Source organism: Podarcis melisellensis (genome assembly GCF_964234715.1).
Source record: "Podarcis melisellensis genome assembly, chromosome: 4".
Lineage (NCBI taxonomy): Eukaryota > Metazoa > Chordata > Lepidosauria > Squamata > Lacertidae > Podarcis > Podarcis melisellensis.
Window position 1 is genome coordinate 44,856,187 of NC_138531.1, and position 27,420 is coordinate 44,883,606.

At 39.6% G+C, this 27,420-nt stretch overlaps 1 protein-coding gene across 11 annotated transcripts in view; it reads right to left on the reverse strand.

Moving 5' to 3' along the window:
* Positions 1-27,420, reverse strand: part of DMD (dystrophin) — a 1,007,479-nt gene that overhangs the window by 295,978 nt on the left and 684,081 nt on the right. For all 11 annotated transcript variants that reach the window (XM_081908923.1, XM_081908930.1, XM_081908919.1 and 8 more), the window contains 3 exons: positions 26,983-27,147; positions 13,884-13,985; positions 9,143-9,251 (listed from right to left, as the gene is read on the reverse strand). In XM_081908923.1, coding sequence (XP_081765049.1) covers positions 9,143-9,251; positions 13,884-13,985; positions 26,983-27,147 — 376 coding nt within the window. The remainder of the gene's footprint in view (positions 1-9,142; positions 9,252-13,883; positions 13,986-26,982; positions 27,148-27,420) is intronic.

Here is a 27,420-nt window from a genome sequence, read left to right on the forward strand (position 1 = left end):
TAATGTCAAGGAGTGAGCAACAAGGGGATGGGTAGATTTAGGGTAAGAGTGAATTTGTTTTATCTTTAAATCCAGGGGCAAGGGGAAAAAAATTAATGCTGATTTCTAGGTTTTGATGCTGCATACTTTGCATCAATTACAAATACTTCTTTTTTGTTTAAAAAATCACTTTTGAAAAGTCAGTAGCTTTAATGCTGATTCCATCTAATTTCCCGTTTTTATTTCTCCTCCACCTCAGTGTTTTACTTTTTATTTTATACAAATCAACACACTTTCTTTATAGAATTAGCTCCCAGATCATCATATCAATTCCTTTCTACCCACATATTTCAAGTTACATTTAACAGCTAGGAAACTCCTTCAGGTCAACAGCAGCTTGCCTGATGGATGAACAGACAGAGCTTTAGACAAAAGTGCTACAATTGATTATTTTTCATTTAAATACATTTTGTACTTCATCATACATCTTCACTTAGACAAATAACCTGTCTATTCAAGAAACTACATGAACAGATTATTGTAATGCATTTCAATGTATTGATTAAATTGAATAAGCAAATGATTTTGCCATTAGGCTTCTGCATATTTTAAAAGTAAAAAGGTTTATAGTGACTTACAGTTACAATACAAATTCATATATATATATATATATATATATATATATATATATATATATATATATGCAGGTTTTGGTGTCCTCGGGTGTCTTCCCGTGTAAAAGTTGGGGTGTCTAGGCGACGTTTCGACGAGGTCTCACTCGTCATCTTCAGGCTGGTGCTTTCGGCTTCTTGTTACTGGAACAGAGCAGGATCTCAGTGTTTGAGTTCCTATAAATACTGTTGAGGGGGTGTGGTGTATAGCCTCCAATGTTCTGGGCAGAGAGGAAGTTCCCAGGCTAGTGTGCCTTTTCTTCTTTTGTTCCTTAATTACTTGAGGGATATCTTGAGTGATTTCTTGAGTGATATCCTGAGTACCACTTAGGTGGGTCATTAGGTGTGGATTAGTTGCTAAAGTCTTTGTGTCTTGACCTCTTGAACTTTGTGAAGAGTTTTTCTGAGAAGATGGCTGTACTGCACTTAGTTGTGCTCTGGCTTGGCTTCGTGTATAGGGGCGAGCTGTGGTTTTGTGGCTTGTGTCAGCCAGATCTGTGTAGGGATTGCAGGGGGGTGCAGCATCCGGAGGTGCCACCATGGTTTGGCTACTGGATGGTGTCTGTAATTTATCTGTGGAGAGGGTCTGGGTTTGGGTCTGGTGTGGTTGATTGGTGATAGCGTTCTGTGTGCCTCTGGATCTGGTGTCAGTTTTTGTGGGGAGGGCTAATTTCCAGATGTCTGGCAAGCGGGATGTGTCGTCACGCTTGTTCATGTTGTGAGGGTGTTTCTCTATCTCGATGGCTTCCATGATTATTCTCTTGTGGTGATGTTCCATGTTAAAGAGCAATTTGGAATCTGCAAAATTAATTTCGTGTCCTGTTTCTTTCATGTGTTGGAAAAGAGAGGAAGTTTTTTCTTCTTTTTTGACGGCATTCTTGTGTTCTGCGATACGTGCATTTATTCGTCTGTTTGTTTGTCCAATGTACGTGGCTGGGCAGACTTTGCAGGGTATTTCATAGACCCCTTGGTTTTCCAACTGGATTTTATCCTTGGGGTTTCTGAGGATATTGGCTATTTTTTGGTTGGTGCAAAAGGCTGTTTTGATATTGTGTTTATGGAGGATTTTGCTAATTTTATCTGTAGTGCCCTTGATATAAGGAAGGAGGGCCATGCCATTGTTTTCTTCTGTGTCTTGGTTTTTTGGGGGTGTTTCTTTTTGGATTAGCTTCGTAACCCTGTTTTGCTGGTATCCAACAACCAACTTCCCTTCCTTGACGTCCTAATCTACAAAAAACCTGATGGCTCCCTAGGACACACTATCTACCGGAAAAAAACACACACCAACCGCTACTTACATGCACAATCACACCACCACCCTGCACAAATAAACTCCGTAGCCAAGACTCTCATCTCCAGAACCAAACGCCTGGCTGACAAAGACCACTTGACAACTGAGTTACAGAATCTCTCAAATGTGTTAATTGCCAATGGATACCAGCAAAACAGGGTTACGAAGCTAATCCAAAAAGAAACACCCCCCAAAAACCAAGACACAGAACTACATGTGTGGAATTGTTTCATTTTTTTTAATATGTTACATTAAAATGCCTGCACATGTACCAAGTAAGACCTTCTCCCACTGCAACCTGAAACTGTTAGGTTGAAGCAAAACATGAGCATGCCAAATTTACCCAATGTGTTCTGCTAGTAAGCAGAGGATTTAGTTTGAACTTGCCTTTCTGGGTCAATGAACGCTGGCTGAGATGCAGTCATGACATATCCAACTGCAGAGATGAAGGTGGAAGATGAATAGGGGTAGCTTCTGACAGCTGTTTCCCAGCACAACACAACTGTTAGCTCCACAGGGATCATTCCTTGTTACAGTAAAGGTGGAAAAGTCTAGCCAATTGCAGGTAAGAACAGAGTTCATGTGGAGGGGTTGGGAGCAGTAAATAACTAAGCCAAAATGGGTTCTCTTAAAAAATAAAATATGTTTAAATAGATGCTTTGATTTATGTCAACAGCTGAATTAATTCATTTTTATGAAAATTGATGACAGTTTCGTCCCTATCTATGCTGGCTTCTTAGAATCATAGAACTGTAGCATTGGAAGGGATCCACCAGAGTCATTTAGTCCAACCCCCTGCAATGCAGGAATCTCAAATAAAGCAGACATGACAGATGACCATCCAAGTTCTGCTTAAAACCTCAAGGAAGGAGAGTCCACCACCTCCTTAAGGAGTCTGTTCCACTGTTGATCAGCTATTATTGTTGAAAGCTCTTCCTGATGTTTAGTCAGAATCTCCTTTTTTGTAACTTAAAGCCATTGGTTCAGGTTCTAGTCGCTAGAGCAGGAGAAAACAATCTTGCTCTATTTTCCTTGTGACAGCCCTTTGGATATTTGAAGAAGGATATCATATCTCCTCTAAGACTCCTCTTTACCAGTCTGAACATACCCAATACCCTCAACAATTCCTCATAAGGCTTGGTTTCCAGACTCTTGGATCATCCTGGTCACCATCCTCTGCATACTCTCCAGCTTGTCAATATCCTTCTTAAATTGCAGCACCCAGAACTGGACACAGTACTACAGGTGTGGTCTGACCAAGCCAGAATAGAGTGGTACTATGATTTTCCTTAATCCAGACACTATACTTCTGTTGATCCAGCCTAGAATAGCACTAGGTTTTTTGCTGCTGCATCACACTATTGACTCACATTAAGCTTGTGGTCTCCTAAGAACCCCTAGGGCTTTTTTGCATGTACTGCTGGCAAACAAGGTGTCCCCCATCTTATATTTTTGCAGCTGGTTAGCTCTGCCGAAGTGCGAACCTTACATTTGTAAGGTAACAAGCTACAGTTCTCAGGATTCTCTATTACCCTTGAAGTGGCATAAAAGTGCTTTCAATGTATGGCGTGGATACGCCTCTTGTCTCTTGAGCAAGGCTTAGATGAACAGAAGGCTCTCTTGTAGTCTTTTCTGTCCAGGAGGTTACGTAAGGTTAGTCCAGGACCTGAGGATACAATGCTGTCTTGCAGTTTAATGGCCTATGAGATGGGGCAACTGTTCTCAGATCGAAAGGTTCCCAGTTTGACTCCTCAACATCACCTAATAGATAGAAGTCATCTCTCCTCCTCCCTCAGTTCTTGCTCAGTTAAGGGTGGTGTGAGCCCAGGGACTTCCCTGCTACTAGGATTTATATGTGCATCACAACCCTCTGGCCACAAGCTCTAGCAAGTGTAAGGAGGATGTCATGTGAATTGCTTGCAAGCCAGAGAAAGAGATATGATTGCCCCCCCCCCCAATTGCAGATCCAGCAGTCAAATTATTAGGGGAATTGGATGATCAGCAAAAACTCCTTAGGGAACATATATGGCCCCTCAGGCCATGAGTTAGGCACCCCTTGAATCCCAAGAATCAAATTATGGCAGGTGTGCCACAAATCAGAAAACCAAGGGCAAGTTCTGCATGTATATTAAGTGATTTGAACAGAACTAGTGAAAGAACTATGAAGATGGGTTTTAAAAAGCTAAGCACATTTTTTCTCTTCCTTGTTCTCATACCTATTTCAGTTTAGCTGTTATGAGAACAGATAAACTGTCTTAAACACTCTCGCATGCAAACCATCCTTGCATAAAACCAGTGTCCACAAACAAGTCGCTCCCGGTTGTGGTCCTGCATGCATCAAGGGTGCTGGGAAGGAAAGAATACCTACATCCAAAACTCTGGGTCTGCTTTTCACAGAGAAGAATACTGTAAAGTAATTTTCCACACTGGAACCATTCTTGTTTTCAGTCTTTTGCACTGCATCTTAAAAGTATGTTTCTGAATACATAAAATGGGTGTGAACTTTAAAAGACATAATCTCAATTTCAATAGCTGAAAGCTCTGCAAAAGCAATAATAGCTGAATTATCCTGAAAATGCAATACATATTCATGATTAAAATGCTGATGAGAGAAGTTTTAGAGATAAAGGCATTTAGAGATAAATGTTTAGAGATAAAACATTGCAGAAGAACTGGCTTTAAAAACAGTCAGTTGGCTGCTTCATCTCTGATGCCCAAAAAATTCGTATCTGTACCCATTTACAGCTGTGGCTTTAGCAGGCACTGACACTGATTAAGTAGTAGCCTTGACACTGATTAAAGATTATACTTTATCTTTCTAATCTGGAGTCCCATTAATAAAGTTCACACAGCCAGGACGTATTACTCCATTCAAAATCTTCCTGAAAGATAAACTGTCTCAAATTCCAGTCTCCTGTAAGTTACTGTTATTGTGGCAGCCCCTGTGAAACTTTCCTGAGGCCATGCTAAAGATGATTGATCAGCTCACCCTGATCTCTCCTCCAAAAGTGACTGCTGCTTGAGAACCTTGTGTCATAGCTCAGTGCAAAAATTCATTTTGATATCATTACAAAATAGTCTCTAAAACAACGCCGTGTCTTTCCGATTTTCTAGCTTTATCAGATCTGGACAATTGATTTTGCTTGCACAAGTTACCTGTTAGCATCTAAATACCTGTTGTTTTTATTTTGATTATGTATTTTGTGGTTTTATATTATTATTTTGTTCTGTGAACCGCCATGAGACCTCTGGGTATAGCATAGGGCGGTACATGAATTCTATAAATATAATAATAATAATAACAATTACAATAACAACAACAATAATAATGGTAGAAAATATTAAATACAAGCAAACCTCCTATGTATAAAATAAAATGTTGGGGAACTATATTTTTAAATTATAGACTTTTTTTTGGTCTATTATTGTTAAGACTATTATTTTGCATATGCTATGATAGAGAAATTGGAGTCATCCAGAGAACCATACAATTCCTTGCCGCTAAACTTCTGGCGGTCGCATGCCGGTTGGTAGTCAGAGTCAGTGCAAAAGCGGGTAGTGATACCCCACAGTCTTTCTCTTTCATACACACGTTCATGTGGCCGTCTGTCATTAGGAGTGAACCTTCCTGCTGGTCTTACAACGTCATACAGGTGCAAATGTTCATCTGCCTTCCAAGGTGGCTAACTAGATGTCATTGTGTGAGGCTATTTCTAGATTGGGGCAAAATATGTTCAGATCTGCACACTAAAGAATACTCTTAATACTATCAAAAGGTCACAAATATTCCTCATATAAAGCATAATTGTGTATCTGTATTGCAGGAATTACCGTAATCCCAAGTGTTTGGAGTGCAACAGGATAAGTTAAATACTAAGTGCCAACATACTTTCTACTGGTTTAAATCAGACTTCCGGCTTACATGTTTTATTTTTGTGTTTATTCACTAAGCTAGTACTGTAACAAATCCATGCATTAAGCCAGAGACTGAGAGAGAAAATCTTATAAAACACAGAGAATTTCAACCATTAACTAGCGTATTATGCTTTTATTCATGCAATTTTGAAGGCATAGTGTCAGCTTTTTATCCAAGTCCTTTTCATTATTTCTCCCTGTTGGTGTTGAAGCACATGCTGTGAATGACCTCCAGAGATTCCTCAAGCTATATGCAGAGAGTAAATTGAATCTGAAAGCTTTATTAGATGGATTCCAAAAGAGTAGCTGTGCTAGTCTGAACTCTTTGTCTTTTTATTAGGTGAGTTTGTCTTTCATTTTGTGTCCGATGTCAACTGTCTTGAAAATAAAACTTCTCTTGAAACAGGGTCTTGACCTTGAAAATTCTTCAAATCAAACCACTAAATTCAGTTTTGTACTATAATGTATTTGTTAAGCATGTGTGTCATGAAACTTGCCTCCCCAATGAATTATCTGAAAATCTCTCCCCCGGGATCTTAATTTCCTTAGACGATCTAAAACATTGTCAGGACTGCTACACATAGCATGAATTTCCTACACAAATATTACTAAGGATGACTTCCCAGATCCATTTGATTTGAGCTGGACAGTCATAGGCTATATAGTTTGAAATTCCAGAAAGTGATAAATTCCAATAGTACTGCTGTGCAAAGCTCAGCAATTTTTTTCATTTTTGCCATATAAATGATACTCCATAGTTACGGTACTTTATGAGTGCCTAATGGCCAGTGTTTCACTGAATGGCTAATGTAAACATGAGGTCATTCATTCAGTTTTGTAAGATTTGAAGACATCTGAAAAGAGGAGGTTGTTATGAAGTCTTACTGCAAGACTCTGACTTTAAGTCTGTCCTTGGATGATAACACATGGGCATGTGGAACGTGATACAAAATCAGTTAACAGACCAAACCTAAATAGGCCTCTGGCAGTCAGGCAGAAAAGAAGGTTCAGTCTGGTCATGATTCTTGTTCAGTTGAAAATACTACCCAGCTGCATCTGTTTCCTGAGAACTAGAAAGGACAACGATTCTTGCCTGACGACTGTAGACCCCTTCTTCAGTTGTAGACTCCCTCTTTTAGGCCAGGTCCTTAGGTTTTCTGTCCAAATGGTTGAAACTTCAATGCTTCCAGCAGGTGAACATAAACTTCTAAATATTCCTTGACAAAACCTGCTCCTTATGTCCTAATCTACTTCTTGAATGCATCAAGAGGAACATCTGCCATAAATATTGTTAATTACCGAAAACACTTCCAGAAATGTAATTGGAAAGTTCCTCAGAATGCAATCCTAAATATGTTTACTCAGAAGTATGTTCTGCTATTTAATGAAGCTTAATCCCAGATATATGTTTACAAACTACATATATAGACTAGGTAGAGAGTTACTCCAATAAAGCACTGGTGGAATGAAGTTCCACCCTGTTATGTATGGGTGCTCACCTGAGTGAATGCATGTATGAAGAAGAGGGACTGTTCATGGTTGCCATCAAAAATATAGCCAGTTTGGACTTGTAACCACCTGGAAAATTGTTTTCTGTGATACAGTTTCCTATGTGGTTCAATAACTTTTAAACATAGCAGGAAAAATATTTTCCTGGAGTTCTGCTTGCACAGTTAAAATTACATGAACCACGTAGGGAGCCACTTCTCATAATCAGTTTTCCAAGCAGTTTGTATTCTCAGTGTCAATAAGATCATCAGTGTAATGTAAAATCTATTCTTAAGTTGACACATTAGTTTTCCCAAAAATAAAATGAAAGCCTGCCCTGCCTTCATAATTACAGTGTGATTTCTATTACTGATATCCAAGTGGAATCTTTGGTTAGTGAAGTTTACAGAAATTCATATTTTAAATGTCAAACTGCTAGCTGGTACAATTTCCATTGGACAATGATTCTCCAAAATCTTGGATGGAGGTCTTCCTAAAATCCTTTAATTCAAAGTACTGGTGACTGAAATGGGAACCTTGTGCATGTGCTGAGACTTTTGAAATAGCATTCAGCCAGATAAGATTGTCCTAGTGAGAAACATGGTTTCTGTTTAGTATGCTGGAGGGCATGCTACTGCTATGGGACATTAGGAATAGTTGTACTGCTCTTTCCACGTACAATAAATCCTTAAACAAATGTGTGAACAAGGACACTATTAAGCTCAATACCATCAAATTGCCTTTCAATTATAAGCCTCAGACCTAGGAACAGTTATCAAATCTCACTAAAATAAAAGATGCATACTAAAAAATAAACATGGTTTAGATTAGAAAAGTAGTATCTTAAGGAATATATTAACCAATTATTATTCCAAGAGACACAATGTCTGAATCAGAACATCAGTCCACAGAAAACCCTATTGACATTTGCTATGATTCAGAAGTAAAGAGCAGGGTTTTCCTGGGAATGCAGCAGGGCAAGTGAAAAACCTCTCAGACCTGTGGTTAGAAAGCATGGGACAAGCAGACGTGTGGGTGAGCCCATATGCAAAAAAACAGAATGGAGGTAAAAGCAATCAAGCCATTACTGAACTGCAACATCAAATTGAATGAAAATTTAATTCCCAACTTATCTTTCAACTCTCATCTAGCACATATAATAGGAAGTAGCCTTCTTTTAAAAAAGCTCTTATCCAGTACAACCTATAAATCAATTTATGAACTAAATTTAATAATTCCATTACAGTGGTACCTCGGGTTACAAACACTTTGGGTTACAGACTCCGCTAACCCAGAAGTAGTACCTCGGGCTAAGAACTTTGCCCCAGGATGAAAACAGAAATCGTGTGTTGGCGGTGCAGTGGCAGCGGGAGGCCCCGTTAGGTAAAGTGGTACCTCAGGTTAAGAACGGACCTCTGGAACGAATTAAGTTCATAACCAGAGGTACCACTGTACTTTGTCTTAGGGTATATCTGCACCACAGATGAAGTAATACTAATTCAATAGCTATTCTTCCTTCCTAGGAAAGAAATGTCAAGTATTTTCAACACCCTCCTCAAAGTATGATTCTAAACACTCTTGGAGGAAAGCCATGACAACTGAACTAGTTTCAAATCACCATGCCTTTGTAGTGTGAATATTCCTTCAATAGGCCAATAGAGCAGCCATAGAAAATAATAAATATCAATGTTCTTTGTATGGCTTTCAGCAACAGCTTTCTCACCAGTGTTAGAAATATACCTTCATTTTAACATTTACATATAAACTTTGAAGATTACTGAAACATCAAAGTACTTACCAACAGAAGATGATACAATTCCTGAGGGCCCAGACACTGGCTTTCCTTTCAACACTTGTATTAAATGGTTTACTGCTTTCCAGTCAGTATTTAAATCTTCTAATTTTCTCTGAAATAGGAAGACAGATATATTAAACATTTCATAAAGACCTGGGATGAAAGAGTATCTTGTGTACAGCACAGCTTTTTATATTATATGCCATTCTGTTAAAACAGCACATATGATAATGAAGCAGAAAATTGGAAAATTTAAATTTAAATAATATCTTGACTTGGGAGTAATCTGAACTGCTCTGTGCTGGGAAATGGGAGAAGAATCCTGGGCATTATTAAAGCAGGTAGAGGAAGTTTCAATAACATAACATGTAGTTCCCTTGCAGGCCAAACATTACTCCAATTGTGTGGTTAGCAACCACTTCTGGTTTAAAAAATAATAAATTGGCAATACTTCAATTGTAGCACAGGAAAGGAGATTTCCATCTTGATCATGGCTCAGGAGGGTATAAATGTTGTAAAGGTAAAGGGATCCCTGACTATTAGGTCCAGTCATGGCCGACTCTGGGGTTGTGGTGCTCAACTCACTTTATTGGCCGTGGGAGCCGGCGTACAACTTCCGGGTCATGTGGCTAGCATGATTAAGCCGCTTCTGGCGAACCAGAGCAGCGCATGGAAACACCCTTTACACTCTGATGTGCTTTCGAACTGCTAAATTGACAGGAGCAGGGACTGAGCAACGGGAGCTCACTCCATCGTGGGGATTCGAACCGCCGACCTTCTGATCAGCAAGTCCTAGGCTCTGTGGTTTAACTCACAGTCCCACCCGCGTCCCATATAAATGTTGTAGTCCCAAATAAAATTGATCACTCTACCCCTAGTAATAATTTTATTAAAAAACAAAAACAAAATCCAGGGATATAGATAGATAGATGATAGATAGATAGATGATAGATAGATATAGATAGATAGATATAGATAGATAGATAGATAGATAGATAGATAGATAGATAGATAGATAGATAGACAGACAGATAGATTCCTAAGCTAACCATTCAGTCCCCACTGGAGACAAATGTAGCTTCAAAAGGACTGCAAAACAGGGATCCTGTATATCTTTGAAATTCAGTGCCTTTTGTAAGTAAGCAAGAAAGAAGAGATAATATCCCCACAGACTCTTTTATCAAACATATTATTATATCCCCAGAGTGGCAGTAGCCAACGTTCACATGTAATATACGGTATTTTAAACACAATTTGACATGTGGTGAAAACAGATAGTCTAAATTTTGAAAACAGTGTTGTTCCCCAACTAAAAATATTTTTTTTAAGTAGCTAAGACATTGAGGATGACTGAATGTATGTGTAGCTGAAAACTTCTCAAAATGTTGTCAATTTACAGTACTTATTTGAGGAAATGGGAACTGGCAGATTTGACTACCCTCTTTTCTGTTTGCCCTTATGAATTACTTTTTGCAACAAGATCTAAATATCTTACCTCCTGTGCTAAGTCTTGTGGGACCCATTTTTCCTCATTTTATTACAGTTCAACTCATTTATTGAGGAACAAAGAATTTTCAAACATATGAAGGAAGAACAGTGAAGAAATCTAGGCTACTATTTTGTCATCTGACAAAACAGTAGCACTAAATATGCCATTTGAATTATAGTGTTCAGGTACTGCATTCTTATGGTACAGGTTAATCATCATTATCAAACCTTTTATTGGCATCACATACAAACATCCATAGTAAATCAACACAGAATTACCACCTCCCCAATGTCACAGAACATTTGTCAAATGAAAAGAGGCAAAACAGTCTAACGTTACATCTCTAGGTCTCTAGGGAGAGTATGATGAGACACAAAATTCATCAGCTATTGATAACATTGAATCTTCTACACCCTCAAGCACATTTTAATTGTGAGAAGAGTGAATTAGGATATGCATGTGAATGAGTATGCTTGTTCTGGTATCCATTGAAATACTGTCTTGGAGCTCCCATCCACTGCTGTGTGTGGCCTGGTGCCTTCGTTTACATCTAGCAATCTGTACTAAGCACTTCTGGAGCCATAGGACCTAGTAGGGAGAGATGAAGCAGTGACTTGCATGCCCCACACTCATACACAGGGACCCCAATCAATGGCCACTGAATACCAGTCACTCAATCCAGGCGCTGCCTAAGCCCCTAGCTCTGATGTGCACATTTTAGATGCATGGGCTAAGATCATCTAACCAGGCTTCTGTGAGAAGTGATGGAACAAAACTAGTGCTAATAAGTAGCAAGATGTGAGATGCAGACTAGGATGATGTGCTCACTCCTTTCCCCAGTGTGTCCATTTGCCCATTGCCATAAGCATTCAGGTAGGCTTCTGTGCAAGATAAAATGGGATAGGGAGCAGTGGTAGTTGCTTCTGATCTTTGAAATGCTAACCTGCCTTCTTGACTCAACGGGTACCCGACCCTGCCAATTACAGATGCTAGGCCTTGCAACAAGTGCTACAAGAAGTGTTTCATCTTTTTCATTTTTCAGGGTCAAACTGTGCAACACTGCCCAATAAGTATGCCAAATTTATTCCAAGGAAAATACCATGTTACTGGCAATAGTCTACCAATAGAATTATTTAATATTATCTGTATTTATTGAAATAAGCTTCAACATATGTAAGAAACATGGCTTTTGAGCATACTGTACTCTTTAGTCTAAATGTTTCTTTTCATCTATGTAGCAAATTAAATCTGCTCATGTTTTGTGTAGAAAGGACTATTAGTCATCCTTGTAATAAATACACAGATGAGGGATATGTTCCCCCACCATAGGAAACTGCTAACTTTATTTATTTTAAAAAATATTTCCATTATATATTTGAAAGCAGTATTCTTGTGTAACTGCACATGGTAAAGAGCCAAACTGTACGTGAAATTACCATAGATAGCTATGAGCTGTATGGCTCACCACTGAAAGCTGATGCTATACCTCCAGAATAAAAGTACATATACCTGTAGGATTTCAAACATGGTACTACTAGCAGGTGAGATGGGGAGTCACCAGTGAAATGGGGCAGAGTTAAACATTCCCATCTTCCCACACTGCTGCTACTGGGGTGCCAACTTGAATAAAATAGGGGAGGCAGCTAAGCCCAACTCTTCCTGGCATCTCAACTTCACTATGAAGTGATATAGTCTTGGGAGGACTATATTTTAATTTGGGCAAAATATATGGATGTGAGGGTTTAAATTAATGGATTAGATTCCAGACTTGCTCGTTCTATTCACAAAAGGAACTGGGATACAATGGTGGCTTTCTGATGGAGGAACAGGGTAGTTTTCACCAACGCCCCTGCGGCCACCGGCAGCACTCTCCACACTGTTCTTGAGGTCTTCCAACCTTCGAGAGCAGCTTTTGGGGAGATACGGGCAGGTGCCCAGGGAAGGAAGATTGATAAATATTGCTTCCCTGAACCCTTTTTTCCTATGCAAACAAACTATGTTGAGCATGTCTGGATTCAATCATTGTATTGTATCTGTAGGAAGTAAATAATATTTTAAAAATCAAACAGCTCACACTTTAGAATTAAAAAAGCAAACATGAAGAAAAAATAGTTTGATACACCTTAACTGTATAAGCAAGGGCAAACTTCTTATCACAGTCTATCAATCTATAAAAGTCTGAAGCTGATTTAAACTATGGTCCTACATTTTATCCTGCTTCAGTGCTGAATATGGTAGCTGCAACAGAAATCTGATTTAACCAAAAAATGATTATAATGACCCATCAAACACTAGATCCTCAACCATACCCAGAGCTACTTTTAGCAGAAGGGGACCCTTGGTACTCAATTTGATGGAAGAAGTGGAAAGGACCTGGGATCTGGCACAAGGCAGTCCATGAATGGCAAATAAAGAAAGGAATGATGGGCAAAGTTTTCCCCAGTGCTTTTTTTTCTAAAAAAAATGTTTAGGGGTGCTCTCATTTTCCTACTCATATTGAAATACTGCCCCTCAATGAGGCCAAACTTAGATTCACAAAATGTTTAGGGGTATGTGTACCCCTGTGTTCCCCCAGAAAAAAGAACTGTCTTTCCTTGGCAGAATTGTAGTTTGTGTTTTGAATGGGACTACTTTTTTGATCAGGTGGAAGAAACTGAAAATTGAATAAGATTTAAAGAGGCTTTGCATCAGCTGCCTACATGTTATCATTCCCAATTCAAGGTGTTGACTTTAACGTATAAGGCCCTGGGTGACTTGGGACCCTACGCCAACCTGCCCATGGATTAAGATACGCAGTTAGGCCCTTCTCATGATGTAGCCCATAAGTGAGGCACATTATGTTGTGACTTGGGATACAGCTTTTTCAGCAGTGGCTCCATAGCGATGCAACTCCCTCCCTCCTGAGATTTGATTGGTGCTGTTGTTGGCTATCTTCCAACAGCAATTATTTATTTTTATTCTCACAATGGGGACTGATCCATTATGAGTTGAGCTGGAAACTTTCTTGAATTATTGGGGTTTTTATATTTTACTTTTTAAAATCTGCTCTGGGATCATGAAAGTGATGGAGGGTGGGATATAAGAATAAGCAATAAAAATGAAGTCTAAAAAGCTTTAGCTGAAAGCATAACATGTATGTCTCTGGTACCTTAGAAAGACTCCAAGTTTCAAATACATTGCATCAAGGACAATTGTACAACAGGGGAGGCATAACCCATTATGCAGTAATAGATATTACGAAGGTTGCTTCATTACCGTTACGGGTTGAGTGGCTGGTTTTTCTTTGTATAAATGACGCCCTTTAGACAAAATCCCTTCCACATCCGGCTGTTTAGTTATCACGGCTGCTTCAATTTCCTGAAAAATAAAAATACACAGTGTAGATTACCTCTACTATAAGCAATAAAATCAAAGTCTGAAAGCTCCCTGGGAAGCTGTATACACCCCGTAGATTAGTTTCTTCTTTGGAGTAGTAATGGGAATAGTTCAGCAAAACAGCAATGAAGGAAACGGGGAGATTATTGCAAAATAAAATACAGGTCCTATGGCATGGCATAAAAGTAGTAAAATAAATAGTAATATAGGCAGTCACCCATGAAGGTTTCAGTAAACCAATGTCACAGAATTTAGTCAAAATGCAAACAAGAAATAGCAAATCATTTAAAAGAAACTATTCCACACCAGCAGCTGACCTTGCAAAAATTGGGAGAGGTTAATGGGACCACAGAAGACTCTTTACACAGCTTTCCTGAACCATTCTCTTAATAAAAAACCGCTTGGGGTGTTGTTGTTTTGAAATGCATGGATTCAGTCTTATTAAAAATAACTTAGTTTTATGTTAATTTGATTTAAATTGGTTACTTGTCAGTGTTAGGAAAAGAACATATTCTTCATAGTTAATGTCAGGAAACAGCAGAAATTCATTACTACTGAGGGACATCTACTTAAGGCATGAGCAATCTAGAGCCTTTTGGAGAGCTGGCCCTGTTTGTGGAATACCCAGGTCCACAAAACACTGGTATTGCTCTAAAAATTCAGACCCAAAACTGGCTAGTAAAGACCTGCAAAAACACTTCATGTTAGGGCTTGGGATGCTACTGTAAAGACAAAAAAACACAGGGATCTTATGTACCATAATTATCAGAATTGCCAGTTGCTTAGGAGTAAGCCATTAAACTCACTGGAATAAACTGCTGAGTAGGGATGAATTGGTCTGTAGCTGGCATGTTTCATATGAATTTAAAAGGGGGGGGGGGTGTTCTCTTTGTAAGCTCATCAGCACCATGCCATGCTCTAACCCACTGAGCTATCCAAGCTGATATAACTGGTAGGCATTTTAACAAAACAGAATTTTAAAAAACCACAAGTAGCAGGTCTCAGAATTCTCTCCCAAAGGCAGCCTGTCTTGCTTTTTCCCTATTGGTTGATTGTAAATTGGTTAAGAAAAAAACCCCTTCCTTTTTAGGAAACTTTAAAGGTAAAGGTAAAGGTACCCCTGCCCGTACGGGCCAGTCTTGACAGACTCTGGGGTTGTGCGCCCATCTCACTTAAGAGGCCAGGGGCCAGCGCTGTCCGGAGACACTTCCGGGTCACATGGCCAGCGTGACATCGCTGCTCTGGTGAGCCAGAGCCGCACACGGAAACGCCGTTTACCTTCCCGCTGGTAAGCGGCCCCTATTTATCTACTTGCACCCGGAGGTGCTTTCGAACTGCTAGGTTGGCAGGCGCTGGGACCGAGCAGCGGGAGCGCACCTCGCCTCAGGGATTCGAACCGCCGACCTTTCGATCGGCAAGTCCTAGGCACTGAGGCTTTTACCCACAGCGCCACCTGCCTAAAGGAAACTTTAGGCATCACTATTTTATGGAACTGATTTCACCTGTCTGATTTTTTTATAATCTTCATTCCTTATATATTCTGTTATTTCCTGCTGCAGTTTTAGTATTAATGTATCATTTTATCTTGCAGCCACCTTGAACTTTTTGGAGGAAAGATGGGATATAAATATTTTAAATAAACAATCACCCTTTCACCTGAGACATGTACGTAAATGGCATTAATGTTAGAAGGGATCCCTTTTAATTTAAATTACAAGGAAAGGGCCATGACTAACATAACATTTGACAGATGGGGCTTTTTCGTTATTCTTTTTCTAAAGGGAAACCTCACTATGATGCAGTGCTATATGGCTTACTGAAACAGTTTTTCCTTCTGTAGTTTGATCTACTTCTGGCAGCTTTTTCAAATGCCTCCTTTCTGTTATGCCACTAGCTATACACAGTGACTATCTTTCTTTTTTATCCCATCCCAGTCATCTGTCTCAGTAGACAAAACTGTACTGCAAAAGTTTGACACTAGACAAAATTGTACAGCAAGGTGTTCACTGTCTTGGAATTCAACCAAATCATGTCAATGATGGAGAAATGAAAAATGCATTCTGCTTTTTAAGTGTCCAGTTCAATGTCATTCTAAATCTTTGCAAAGTATCATTTCATTCTTCAGCTTTCTGTTGTCAAGTTGCTCTTGATGTTTGCCTGACAGTTTTTCTTTCTTTTCTTTTTTAAACCTTTCATGTCCTAAAGTCTTCTGTCTACTAGTATTTATCCTTTGGCATATTTTATCAAGTATTTTATAATTCCCATTTTCAAATAATTAATTACCTTTTCAGTCCAACTAATAGGTTTTTATTCCTGATTAGTTTTATTATCCTGTTTTCCTTGACATACTTCAAAATACTCCAAGAGACCAACTAAAATTTAGATATTTTAAAAACTGATATATATCCACCCTTCCATACCCCATGCAAACAAGGAACAATAAGTCACTGCAACGTAAATGAAGGCTGTGTATTAATGGGTCAACTTTGAGTAAAGCTTAGTTGAATATCACCCTTAGAAACTCCGCTGCACCATCCTTGTAAACCTTTGTTTTAGAAAGGTTTCTCAAAAGTAAAGTCCATTTTCAAGCTGAACCTATTTTTCCTCTGAAGCTTAAGTTTGAGTTAAGCCCAACATTGAAATATATTGCACTGTCAAAACATTTAGAGGTTATTAACCACTTAGACGTTTTTCTTAATCAATCAAGTGGTATATAAATTTTGTTAAATAAATAAGTATCAAAACATTATGGGTTCCAGGTTAAGTTAGTTCCTCTTAGTTCCCATTTCAATCTCAACTAGTCTAGCCATGCCTACTCAAAAGTAAGTCCTATTGAATTCAGAGTACTCCAGGTAAACTGGGTTGGGACTGAGTATACATGGCTAGTATTGCACTGCACTGTCAGTCATGATTTAAGTCCCACTAATTTCAATGCATACCAAGTGCAGTAAATTTACAATGGTTTTCTATACATATTTATTTGGAAGTTAATTCGAGAGTGCTCAGCAGGATCCAATCCTAGTTAAGTGTGTATGGGGTTGCAACCTTAATCTGCACACAGTCCTTAAATTTACTTTTTAAATTTATTGTTAGCACTTCTATTCCATCTTTCTGTTAAAAAAATATACAAAAGCATACATTTTGTTCAGCATTCAACTGAAGCATTTTTAATTTCTGACACACAAAAATCCATTATTAATAGCTTGCTAGCAATGTTCTCAATGGATTTATTCTTTGTAAAACATATGAGTGCATGAGTGAACTTCACAAGAATGCATAGCTCAGAATCAGTTTTAGGGACCTAATACTGACATCTTGTTATAGTATTCCATGAATAAATCCTTATTGTTTCCTTTAATAATCCTTTTGTTTTCATTTATTTCAAAGACGAGGAAGAAAGACAAGTTGCTTTCACTTCTGGATGATATTCAAAGGCTCATAGATAGACTTGTTGAAAATGTTATGATGATCCTACAGTTTCTTTTCTGAAATACTTCAAGCTTTTTAAGTATTTGTAAATGCCACAGCAAATTATTTATTTTGAAATTAAAGTATTTCACAAACTCAAATGTTTTTCTCCTGCACTATTTTTCCTATGCAAATAAAATCCTAGACATTTTAAAACATTTCTGTTCTACTTCCATCTTACTTGCAATGTATTCCCAAGTTTGAGAGGAAATATTGCAACGTTAATATAGACAGCTTATATATGCATTCATTTCATATAATCAATAGCTGATATAAATAGGTGATTTATTCGTAGCTCTAGCAGTCAGCAAAATGGCTAGTTATCTACCTTACTATTTTGATTTACTTGCTCAGTTTTTGCGATCATAGATCTATGAATCACCATTCAACTCTAGAACCAGTTTTTGGTACACATTTTTGGGGCGAGTTACACACAGCTGGGGCTCATGTCTGCTCCATGCTGCAATTAGCGAGACCAGATAAAAACACAGTGTGGCTGGGAGTGGCCTAGTGGCCTGGCCAGCTATCTGATCCTTTCCCATCTTCTTCCCTGCCCATATAAAGAGCAAAGATAGCTAAAAGAAGGAGGTCAGGAGGGAGAGGCTACAGAAAGGAGAATGAAGACTAATGGGAAGACATGGACAGGTTTGTTTTATGTTGAGTGACTTTTTTGGCAGGAGCTCCATTCTACCTCAAATCAGCAACTTTTGCACCAAGAACTGAAGGCCATGACAGTTCAGCACAGCGTGACTTCTGCTTACCTAAACTTAAGATAATTACACAGCCTTCTTTCCATGACTAAGTAGATAGTACCCTCCTACTCATATATACTGAAAAAACATTAATTGCTCTTTTGTGCTAATTGTCTAGAATATAGTCAGTCTTCCCTGCAGAAAGTAAGTTTTTGAAAGATTCCTCATGAATCCTTCTTTGCTATAAACTATTTTTGAAATGAATGCCTTCAGAAAAGTGATTCTAACGTGACATACATCTTCAAAAAGCCAATTCATATACACCATGAAGATCTATTTTTGACATTTCTCTCCCTTTACTGTTTATGTTATTGGCTTTAAAAAGTTATTTCTTACCCCCCAAAGTGCTAGGAAATATTGGTACTTGGGTAAAGGTAAAGGGACTCCTGACCATTAGGTCCAGTCGTGGCCGACTCTGGGGTTGCGGCGCTCATCTCGCTTTATTGGCCAAGGGAGCCGGCGTACAGCTTCTGGGTCATGTGGCCAGCATGACTAAGCCACTTCTGGCGAACCAGAGCAGTGCATGGAAACGCCGTTTACCTTCCCGCCAGAGCGGTACCTATTTATCTACTTGCACTTTGTCGTGCTTTCGAACTGCTAGGTTGGCAGGAGCAGGGACCGAGCAATGGGAGCTCACCCCATTGCGGGGATTCGAACCACCGACCTTCTGATCGGCAAGTCCTAGGCTCTGTGGTTTAACCCACAGCGCCACCCGCGTCCCATGGTACTTTGGTACTCATCCTTATTTAAGTGCAGGAGATGCTATTAAGTCAAAGCCCCACTGGTCCTGAATATTTTGCTGTATGAATATTCTTCCGAGTCATGTAAGGACTCAGCTACATTAATAAGGATAAAGTGTTTTATACAGTTGTACCATGGATCTCAAATGCCTTGTGAGTGTTCTAGTTTTCGAATGATTTTCGGAAGCCGAACATCTGGCATGGCTTCCGATTGGGTGCAGGACGCTCCTGCAGCCATTCAGAAGCCACACCTCGACTCCCGGAACACATTCTGTTCAAGAACCAAGGTACAACTGAAGGGGTAGGAGCTACAGCACTCAAGATCTGATTCCTACACTGTGTGGAACAGACCTCTTGATAAGATGGTATCTGCAGGAAGACCTCATCTGCAAAGCAGAGTGATCAATTGTATATATACAATCTTTTAGGCATCCAGATCCCAAGCTGAATTGGGCTTTATACACCAGAACCAGAACCTTGAATGTCAGCTTGTGCAATTTTTTCGGTAGTGGCATAACATGGTAGGGATATCTTGTCCCAGTGAGCAGCCAAGACTCCACATTTTGCACGAGCTGCAGCTTCCAGGCCAATCTGAAGAGCAGTCGTACCAGTGCACTGATAACAACGGTCTCGCTATCCTGGTCTAGAAATGGCTGTAGCTGTTTTACTAGCCCAAGGTGGTAGAAAGCAGTGTCTCTCCAGGGTTTTCAAGCAGAGGTCACATCAACTGCCACCTGATTCTTTTAGCTACAGTAGGTGCCAGGGACTGAAATTGGGATATTCTGCTTTCTAAGCATGTGTTCAACTACTGAGCTATTCCTTTCATAAGAATGTGCTGAACTGAAAATAATTATTGACACTACTCAGATATGAATAAAAAGGAAAAGAACCAGTGTTGGATTCTATTGATTAGAACCGTGACATTCATTACAAGAATACATTACACATAAAGGACAACGCCTGTTTAACTTTACTATTCATCTGCCATTGGTATATTTTTAAAAGGGAAATTAGCTCTTCTTTTGGTCAGTCTAATTCAGGAAGGTGATCTAATTAATTTTTCTTCATGATTTGTTTTCATTCATATCCCTTTTGTTGGCATTCTTATCTTTTACCGTAAAAGCAATCTGCTGTCAATTAAATGTATTGTGATAAATAGCATGCACACAATGATTAGCATATTAACATAATAGATGCTTCCCCTGATACTCATCTCTATAACTTATCAAAGTCTTTATTTTATCCTTACAAATTGTTACTGAAGAAATTATTATGGGGCAAAAATCATTATAAATATGGAGCGGTTTGCTGTTGATGGGATATATATTTAGTAAGATAGCTATTCTGTGTATATAAAGCATAAGATTAGCCTATTTTAAATCTAGGTCTCTCAGCTACTGAATTCTACCATAAATAAAATTCACTGATTAAGCTAAGCTTAGCTGTATGGTAAGTAGCTAAGATATTCCTAAAATACCTGAGCTGCCTTACAACATATAATTACTTATAAAATTAATCACATCAGTTACTTCAGAACATTACTGGCAGAGATTCATGTTGGCCACTTCATTGAGCTCTCAGAATTATCCACACATTTTCTTTATAAATATTTTCCATTATTAGCCCTATTCTGTGACAACTGCTGGATTCCTGAAATCTCTTGCTAGATTTGTCAGGAACTTTTTACCCACATACTATGTATGTGTGCTCCACGTTTTCCTGGATGAAAATGATTTCTCTACTCATTTCAATCTGGCTTCCAATCTGGTCATGAGAATGAAATGGGAATGGTTGCCTTGGTGGATGACCACTATCAAATATTAGACAGGGGGAGCACATCCCTGCTGATGCTGCAGAAGCTCTCAGTAGTATTTTATACATTTGACTATGGTATGGTTTGCCTGTTTGGGCTAGGCACTAAAGAAACCACTTTGCAGTGGTTCTAGCTCTCCATGAAGGCATGTTTCACAAAGATGATGCTGGGTGACTTTTGTCCAACCTCATGGCCGTTGCCTTGTGGGATTCCTCAAGATTCTACTCTATACCCCATGCTTTTGAATATCTATTTGAAACCACTAAGAGAGGTTATTGGGAGTTTTGAGGTACAGTGTTTGAAAGAAGACAACACGCAAGAGGTTGCCACCTTATGAAGCCCACCACTTCTGGAACTTCCTCTACAGAAGATTTGTATGTCTCTCACACTGCTTACATTTAGGCAGCCAGTTAAAACATTTATTTTTAATTGTGCTTTTGAGCCACCCTAGACATGCTGGGTTCTGTGTTATATTCTTTTGTTCTGCATTTCCTGTTATATTTTATTGTTTTGTCTGTTTGTTCTTTCTTTGTTTTAACCTTAGGAAGAGAAGGGTACAAATGATTTTAAATAAACATATGGACCACTGAATTCCATGAGTGTAGCTTTGCATTCTAGATCTACCGTACTTAGTTTTCCTTTGTGTGTAAGTATACAATGAGATTTGCCATCAGTTGCTGAAGCATTAAAAGCCTGGAATGATTATCCTGGCATAGCCCTTTCTAGCTTTTTATCGGGAATATAACGTTTTGCTTAAAGGATGAGTTTAAGATTGTTTATTGACATTTAAAGTTCTTTATGGGATTCAGGGAGGCAGTGAAACAGCTGGGTGAAAGAAGAGATAGGCTATATAGGTAGTCTCTGTACGCCCACTACCAGAAAAACCTCAAAGGGAGGGGGGCTTTCTGATGTTAGAGGAAAGAGAACAGATTAGTTGTAACAGTATTAAGATTGGAAATAAAAAATCAAATTATGTCTTGTGTGAACCATATCAAAGTGTCTTGGCTACTGCAAAGGACATTTAAAAACAGGAAGTCAATAATTTAATGTTTGTGTACTGTTACCCTAGGACGCAGGTGGCGCTGTGGGTTAAAGCCTCAGCGCCTAGGACTTACCGATCGAAAGGTCGGCGGTTCGAATCCCTGCGGCGGGGTGCGCTCCCGCTGCTCGGTCCCAGCGCCTGCCAACCTAGCAGTTCGAAAGCACCTCCGGGTGCAAGTAGATAAATAGGGACCGCTTACCAGCGGGAAGGTAAACAGCATTTCCGTGTGCGGCTCTGGCTCGCCAGAGCAGCGATGTCACGCTGGCCACGTGACCCGGAAGTGTCTCCGGACAGCGCTGGCCCCTGGCCTCTTAAGTGAGATGGGCGCACAACCCCAGAGTCTGTCAAGACTGGCCCGTACGGGCAGGGGTACCTTTACCTTTACCTTACTGTTAACCTGCCATAGAAACTAAGATTTGAGAAAAGACCTACAGTAATTGGCTGACTGGTATCCCACAGACTTTTAAATGCATCTGTGGGGTTATTGTTTTGTTGTTTTGGTTTAATTATTTGCTTGTATTTTATTCTGTGAACCGCCCTGGGATCTCTTGATGAAGAGTGGTATATAAATTTACAAAGGCCTATACCACTTCTGACATGCATATGTTGAAACCCACTATATACAATGATATATAACTGTTCAAGAGTAGCAGCAGTAGTAGTCAAATTAAATATACACAAATTAAACAGTTTCACTCTGACATAATGTTTGTGTGTTAACACTAGGTGGCAAAATACAACTCATCTCCTCAGAAAATGGAAAAGTAAATGTCACATTTATCCATCTTTACCATGAGTATTATACCACCAACTAAACAGGCAGAGCAATCCTAACAGTACCTGTAAGGGCAATGGAGCAGGGAGGCACTACCACATCCAAAGCTTGCTAATTTGGGTGGAAAGTAGGGACATTGGAGGAGGTTCACCACTATATCAAGGCTGGCATAGCAGAAGGGACCTTTTTGTGGGCAGTGGGGTCGCCTCCACAACAGTGAATTTTTCCTGTTAGCAGAGGAGTCTCTCTACCCAATCCTAACCGGCTTCAGGAATGCAGACTGGGGCCTTCTTAAATCCACCAATCACTTGCATCAGTGGAGAACTTCTGATGAAATGTCATAGAATCATAGACTTGGAAGAGACCACAAGGGCCATCGAGTCCAACCCCCTGCCAAGCAGGAAACACCATCAGAGCACTCCTGACATACGGTTGTCAAGCCTCTGCTTAAAGACCTCCAAAGAAGGAGACTCCACCACACTCCTTGGTAGCAAATTCCACTGTCGAACAGCTCTTACTGTCATGAAGTCATGTGCACACAGCACACAGAAATGCCGTTTACCTTCCCACCGGAGCGGTACCTATTTATCTACTTGCACTTTGACGTGCTTTCGAACTGCTAAGTGGGCAGGAGCTGGGACCGAGCAGCGGGAGCTCAACCTGTCACGGGGATTCGAACTGCCGACCTTCTGATCGGCAAGTCCTAGGCTCTGTGGTTTAACCCACAGCACCACCTTGGGTTAAATATGCTTCAGGTTGAGCGTTTTCAGGTTACGCTCCGCTGCGACCCGGAATTAACGGAACACGTTACTTCTGGGTTTTGCCGCTCGTGCATGTGCAGACGCTCAAAATGACGTCACGCGCATGCGCAGAAGCGGCAAATCACGACCCAAGCACAGGATGTGAACAGGGCTCCGGAACGGATCCCGTTTGCATCCAGATGTACCACTGTAATAAATAATAATAATAATAATAATAATAATAATAATAATAATAATTTATTATTTATACCCCGCCCATCTGGCTGGGTTTCCCCAGCCACTCTGGGTGGCTTCCAACAGAATATTAAAATACAATAATCTATTAAACATTAAAAGCTTCCCTAAACAGGGCTGCCTTCAGATGTCTTCTCCACTCTGAACTTGCTGCCTGGACTTTGGGACTCCTAGGATGCTGACATCATTGAGGATTCACACGAGGGACTTGGAGTCTGCTTTGCTCCAAGCCGTGCAAAGACTTGCTTCTTTTCCTTTTCCTGCATGACTTTTCTTTTCCTTTACTTGTGTCATGGCTCAGCTGGAGAATTCTTCAACCTAGATGACCCTGTTCCTTAGTGAAGCCTACAACCTGACTATATCTGGGAATGTGGAAGAGTTGGAACTCTTGTGTAAGGCAGCATACAGCGGGGCAGCAGAGTATAGCCCTGAGCCTGCATGAGCAACAGTATCTTAAATGGAGAAGTCAAGTCTCTGCATCAGCAAAGTCCTCCCCATGAGGAGACCTCTCTTGGATGCCAGCTGATGGAATTCAGCTGGACCCCAAGTGTAATTCTAGCTGTTTAGGGGGAAAAAGGCCTCATTACCAGGCTGGAACAGTGTATTTCCATAAGACCTGTACTGTACCTGAACAGTTACCTCTGTGGTAGGATACAGGACCACTTCTTGACCTTGCCTGAATGGCTAGCTGTGTATCCAGTCCCTTGACTGTTGTGGACCCCCTGCAACTGGAGCCTGGCCTGAACAGAACAGCTTGCGGGTAGCACTCTGTATTTCCCCCCACTATTAGAACATAAACATTATTTCCCTCTGTGACTATCTCTCTAAACACTGAATGTTGCTCGATGTACAGCTTATTGTTCACATGGTTATTATTTCATTATTTCCTCCTTCCACCCTCCAATATCCAATGTTCTTCCTGCAGAGTTCAAAACAATACATTCTGTGTTCAGTGATTGTAATCATACCTGTTATGACAGGAACTCAAGAATAAAGGTGATTTAGATGGTTTTCAGTAAACATTTGCAGCTCTACACAATTATTGTTATTCAATTTCTTAGGGAGCCCCTGCAGGGCAGTGAAAGTCATTTTTATTTATAGCTCAAAGAAGAAGAAGAAACTTTCTATAGATAAAAGAAGAATTTGCCAAGTTTAAAAATTGTTTTAAAATTGCCAGGTTTAAAAAAAAATATGCTTGCTTGTTTTCACACATACTCCCCTAAGGCTTTGAATAATTACTTTCCAAAAAAGATCTTTAAGTGAAGCTGCATTTACAGCATGCTCCTATCCTTTCAAGTAACTGTTGTAGAAGGCAGATTCTTACACAAGAGCTACCTCAGCAGCATATGCTAAACAGAAAGAGCACCACACAGCCTAAACAAAATGTTTCAAGTCCTATTAATATCAACAGAAGTTATTGCTCTCGCATCAAAATCAGTTATTGCTGGACTAAAACTTTCAGCACCCCTTACCATTCGCCACACTGGCTGAGGTCGATGGAAATCTAAAGGGCTACAAATCCCCCAACTGTGACACAGAGCTTATTTCTGCCCATTTGGATCCCATCCAATTCTGGATCTGGCATATTTAAGCATACATATTTTTTTTCTTGCTGCAGTTCCTACCCAGCTTAATGGTGAATTGTGATGTATTTATTTAAAATATATATCCTGCTTTTTCCTATGTAGGAGGTATCAAAGTGGCTAACAACAATAAAACGTAAAATAAATAAAATTCAGAACATAAACCAAACCTCCAAAATTTTAAACCACAAGAATTTAAAATCTTTTTAAAAAAAAATAATGGGAGCAAACAGGATGAAATGGTAGTATACAGGACCCTGCAGAGTCTTTGCTGATCTCTTCATTCCCTACCCTTGGAATAGGCCAAGACAACTGAAGGCTTGTAAACCAGTTGCAACCCTCTGCCTATTTGTTCCTTTTAGGAGAATGGCACAAATACCTATTGTTCGTGCACAGCCCATCTGCACCCAAGATTTCTTCATTTGTGTGAATTGCTGGGAGAGTGAAAACCTTGTGTGTGATTACATTAAATGATGAGAAAAGATGCAAAAACAAAGCCAGGAATAGGGAAGAGAAGACATGAAGTGCAAACCGAAGAAAGTGTGCCAGGGGTACAGAGAACCAGGTGGGGAAAGTCTCTTCCAACTCAACAATTCTATGATTCTATGAAAGGTATCTGAGAGATGTTGCAGAGAGAAAGGTGTGTGGTGAGGTACCAGAGAAAGGGAAGCAACCAATGGGGAGCAGAGATGGGGTACAGAGAGAAACAAGGGGGAGAAACATATGTGATGTACGACTGCAGCAAAGGCTATGAATGAGGTGAGAGTTATGACGCTGCAAGTGCAGAAAGTAAGAAAACAGCTATGGGGTGGATAGAGCAAAGGCAGCAAAGAGGTTTGGAGAGACTTGCAGCGAAGCTGAGAGAGAGATGAGTAAATGCCATGAGGTGCAAGAAGTAAAAGAGAATTGACCCCCCCCAAAAAAAGGTTAAAAAGAAAACAACGAATCAGATTGTTTTGTTAAACGCCCAAGTCATTTTTACTACCACGTGTTTAACATTGCTATGTGACCCTTGACTTAGTAAAAATAAAAGCTGCCCTTGAAATTGTATACATAATGCACTCTTCAGTCAGAGACCCCTTGACACTGCTAGCTTCCTGCCCTGTTCTCACACAGGAGATAAATTTCTTCCTAGAACAGAATCAAAGCAACAGCATCTTTTTCCTGTATCAGTACTTAATTTGATTTAATCTTTTTTTATTAAATCTCTTTTAATCAAGATTTAAGTTTCACAAGTTTTCCCATGGGGCATTTCAGAATATTGCCCACACCCCTTTCAGCAGACGGTGCCTAATTACTAAGTTTTGCATTTATATAATGAGCTATGCACCCAGTAAGCACATAGGGAATCTAGTACCTGGACAGTGACAGGCTGGTATTTTCCAAGCTAGTCATTAAGCCTCCATGGCAGCCAGGATATCCTGGTGATAAGAACCTGTAATATTTTGCCCTTGTCAAAATATTCTGAACTTGTTTAGATTGTTCATATTTATGTAGTTTGCATTGGGCTAAAAAGGCAGCATTTTGTCACAGCTGTTGACTCCTCCCTGAAACTTACCAGGACGTCCAGTTTAACACAAGTGGAATACACTCAGTATTGTTATTTCTCTGGATTTGGAATTGAAATGTGTGTTTTTTAAGGCAACCAAAGCAACATGATTACAAAGTCTTTCAAATGGTAATTGCTCTTTTTCTTCTTAATTTTTTCTACTACAAACCCACCCATGTGTAGGGTTGTCCAAAAAGTAAATACCTCCTGTAAAATGATCATCTGAACACTTCTTTGGGTATATAGGTGAATGTTTAATTACCTTGATGTCAAAAGCCCCGGGTTGGCCCACTTGGTTGTAAAGCTCCAATTGTTCTTTGATGGGAGAGAGCCACAATTTCAGCTGACTTAACTGTTGTTCAAGCTGGTTCAAATTATTTAGCAGGTGCTCAATTTCTTTCTGTTTCTCAGGCAGATCTTTGGATACCTTTTTAAAAACAGAAGAAAATCATTTGCTCGGACGAAAACTGCAATTCTGCTGCACACATAGCATCACGTCAATAAATTATGCTCTGTACAAAATTTACATTCTTTATAAACATTAACTGGGAGTCTGATTAGCCCAAAAGGTTTAATAACTGAATAATAGTGGCTATGATCAAGAGAAAACTAGGGATACCTAAGTCCCATTGAAATCAATGAGATTTATACCACAGTTAAGCTCTTAAACCTCATTGATTTAAGTTGGATTATATATCAC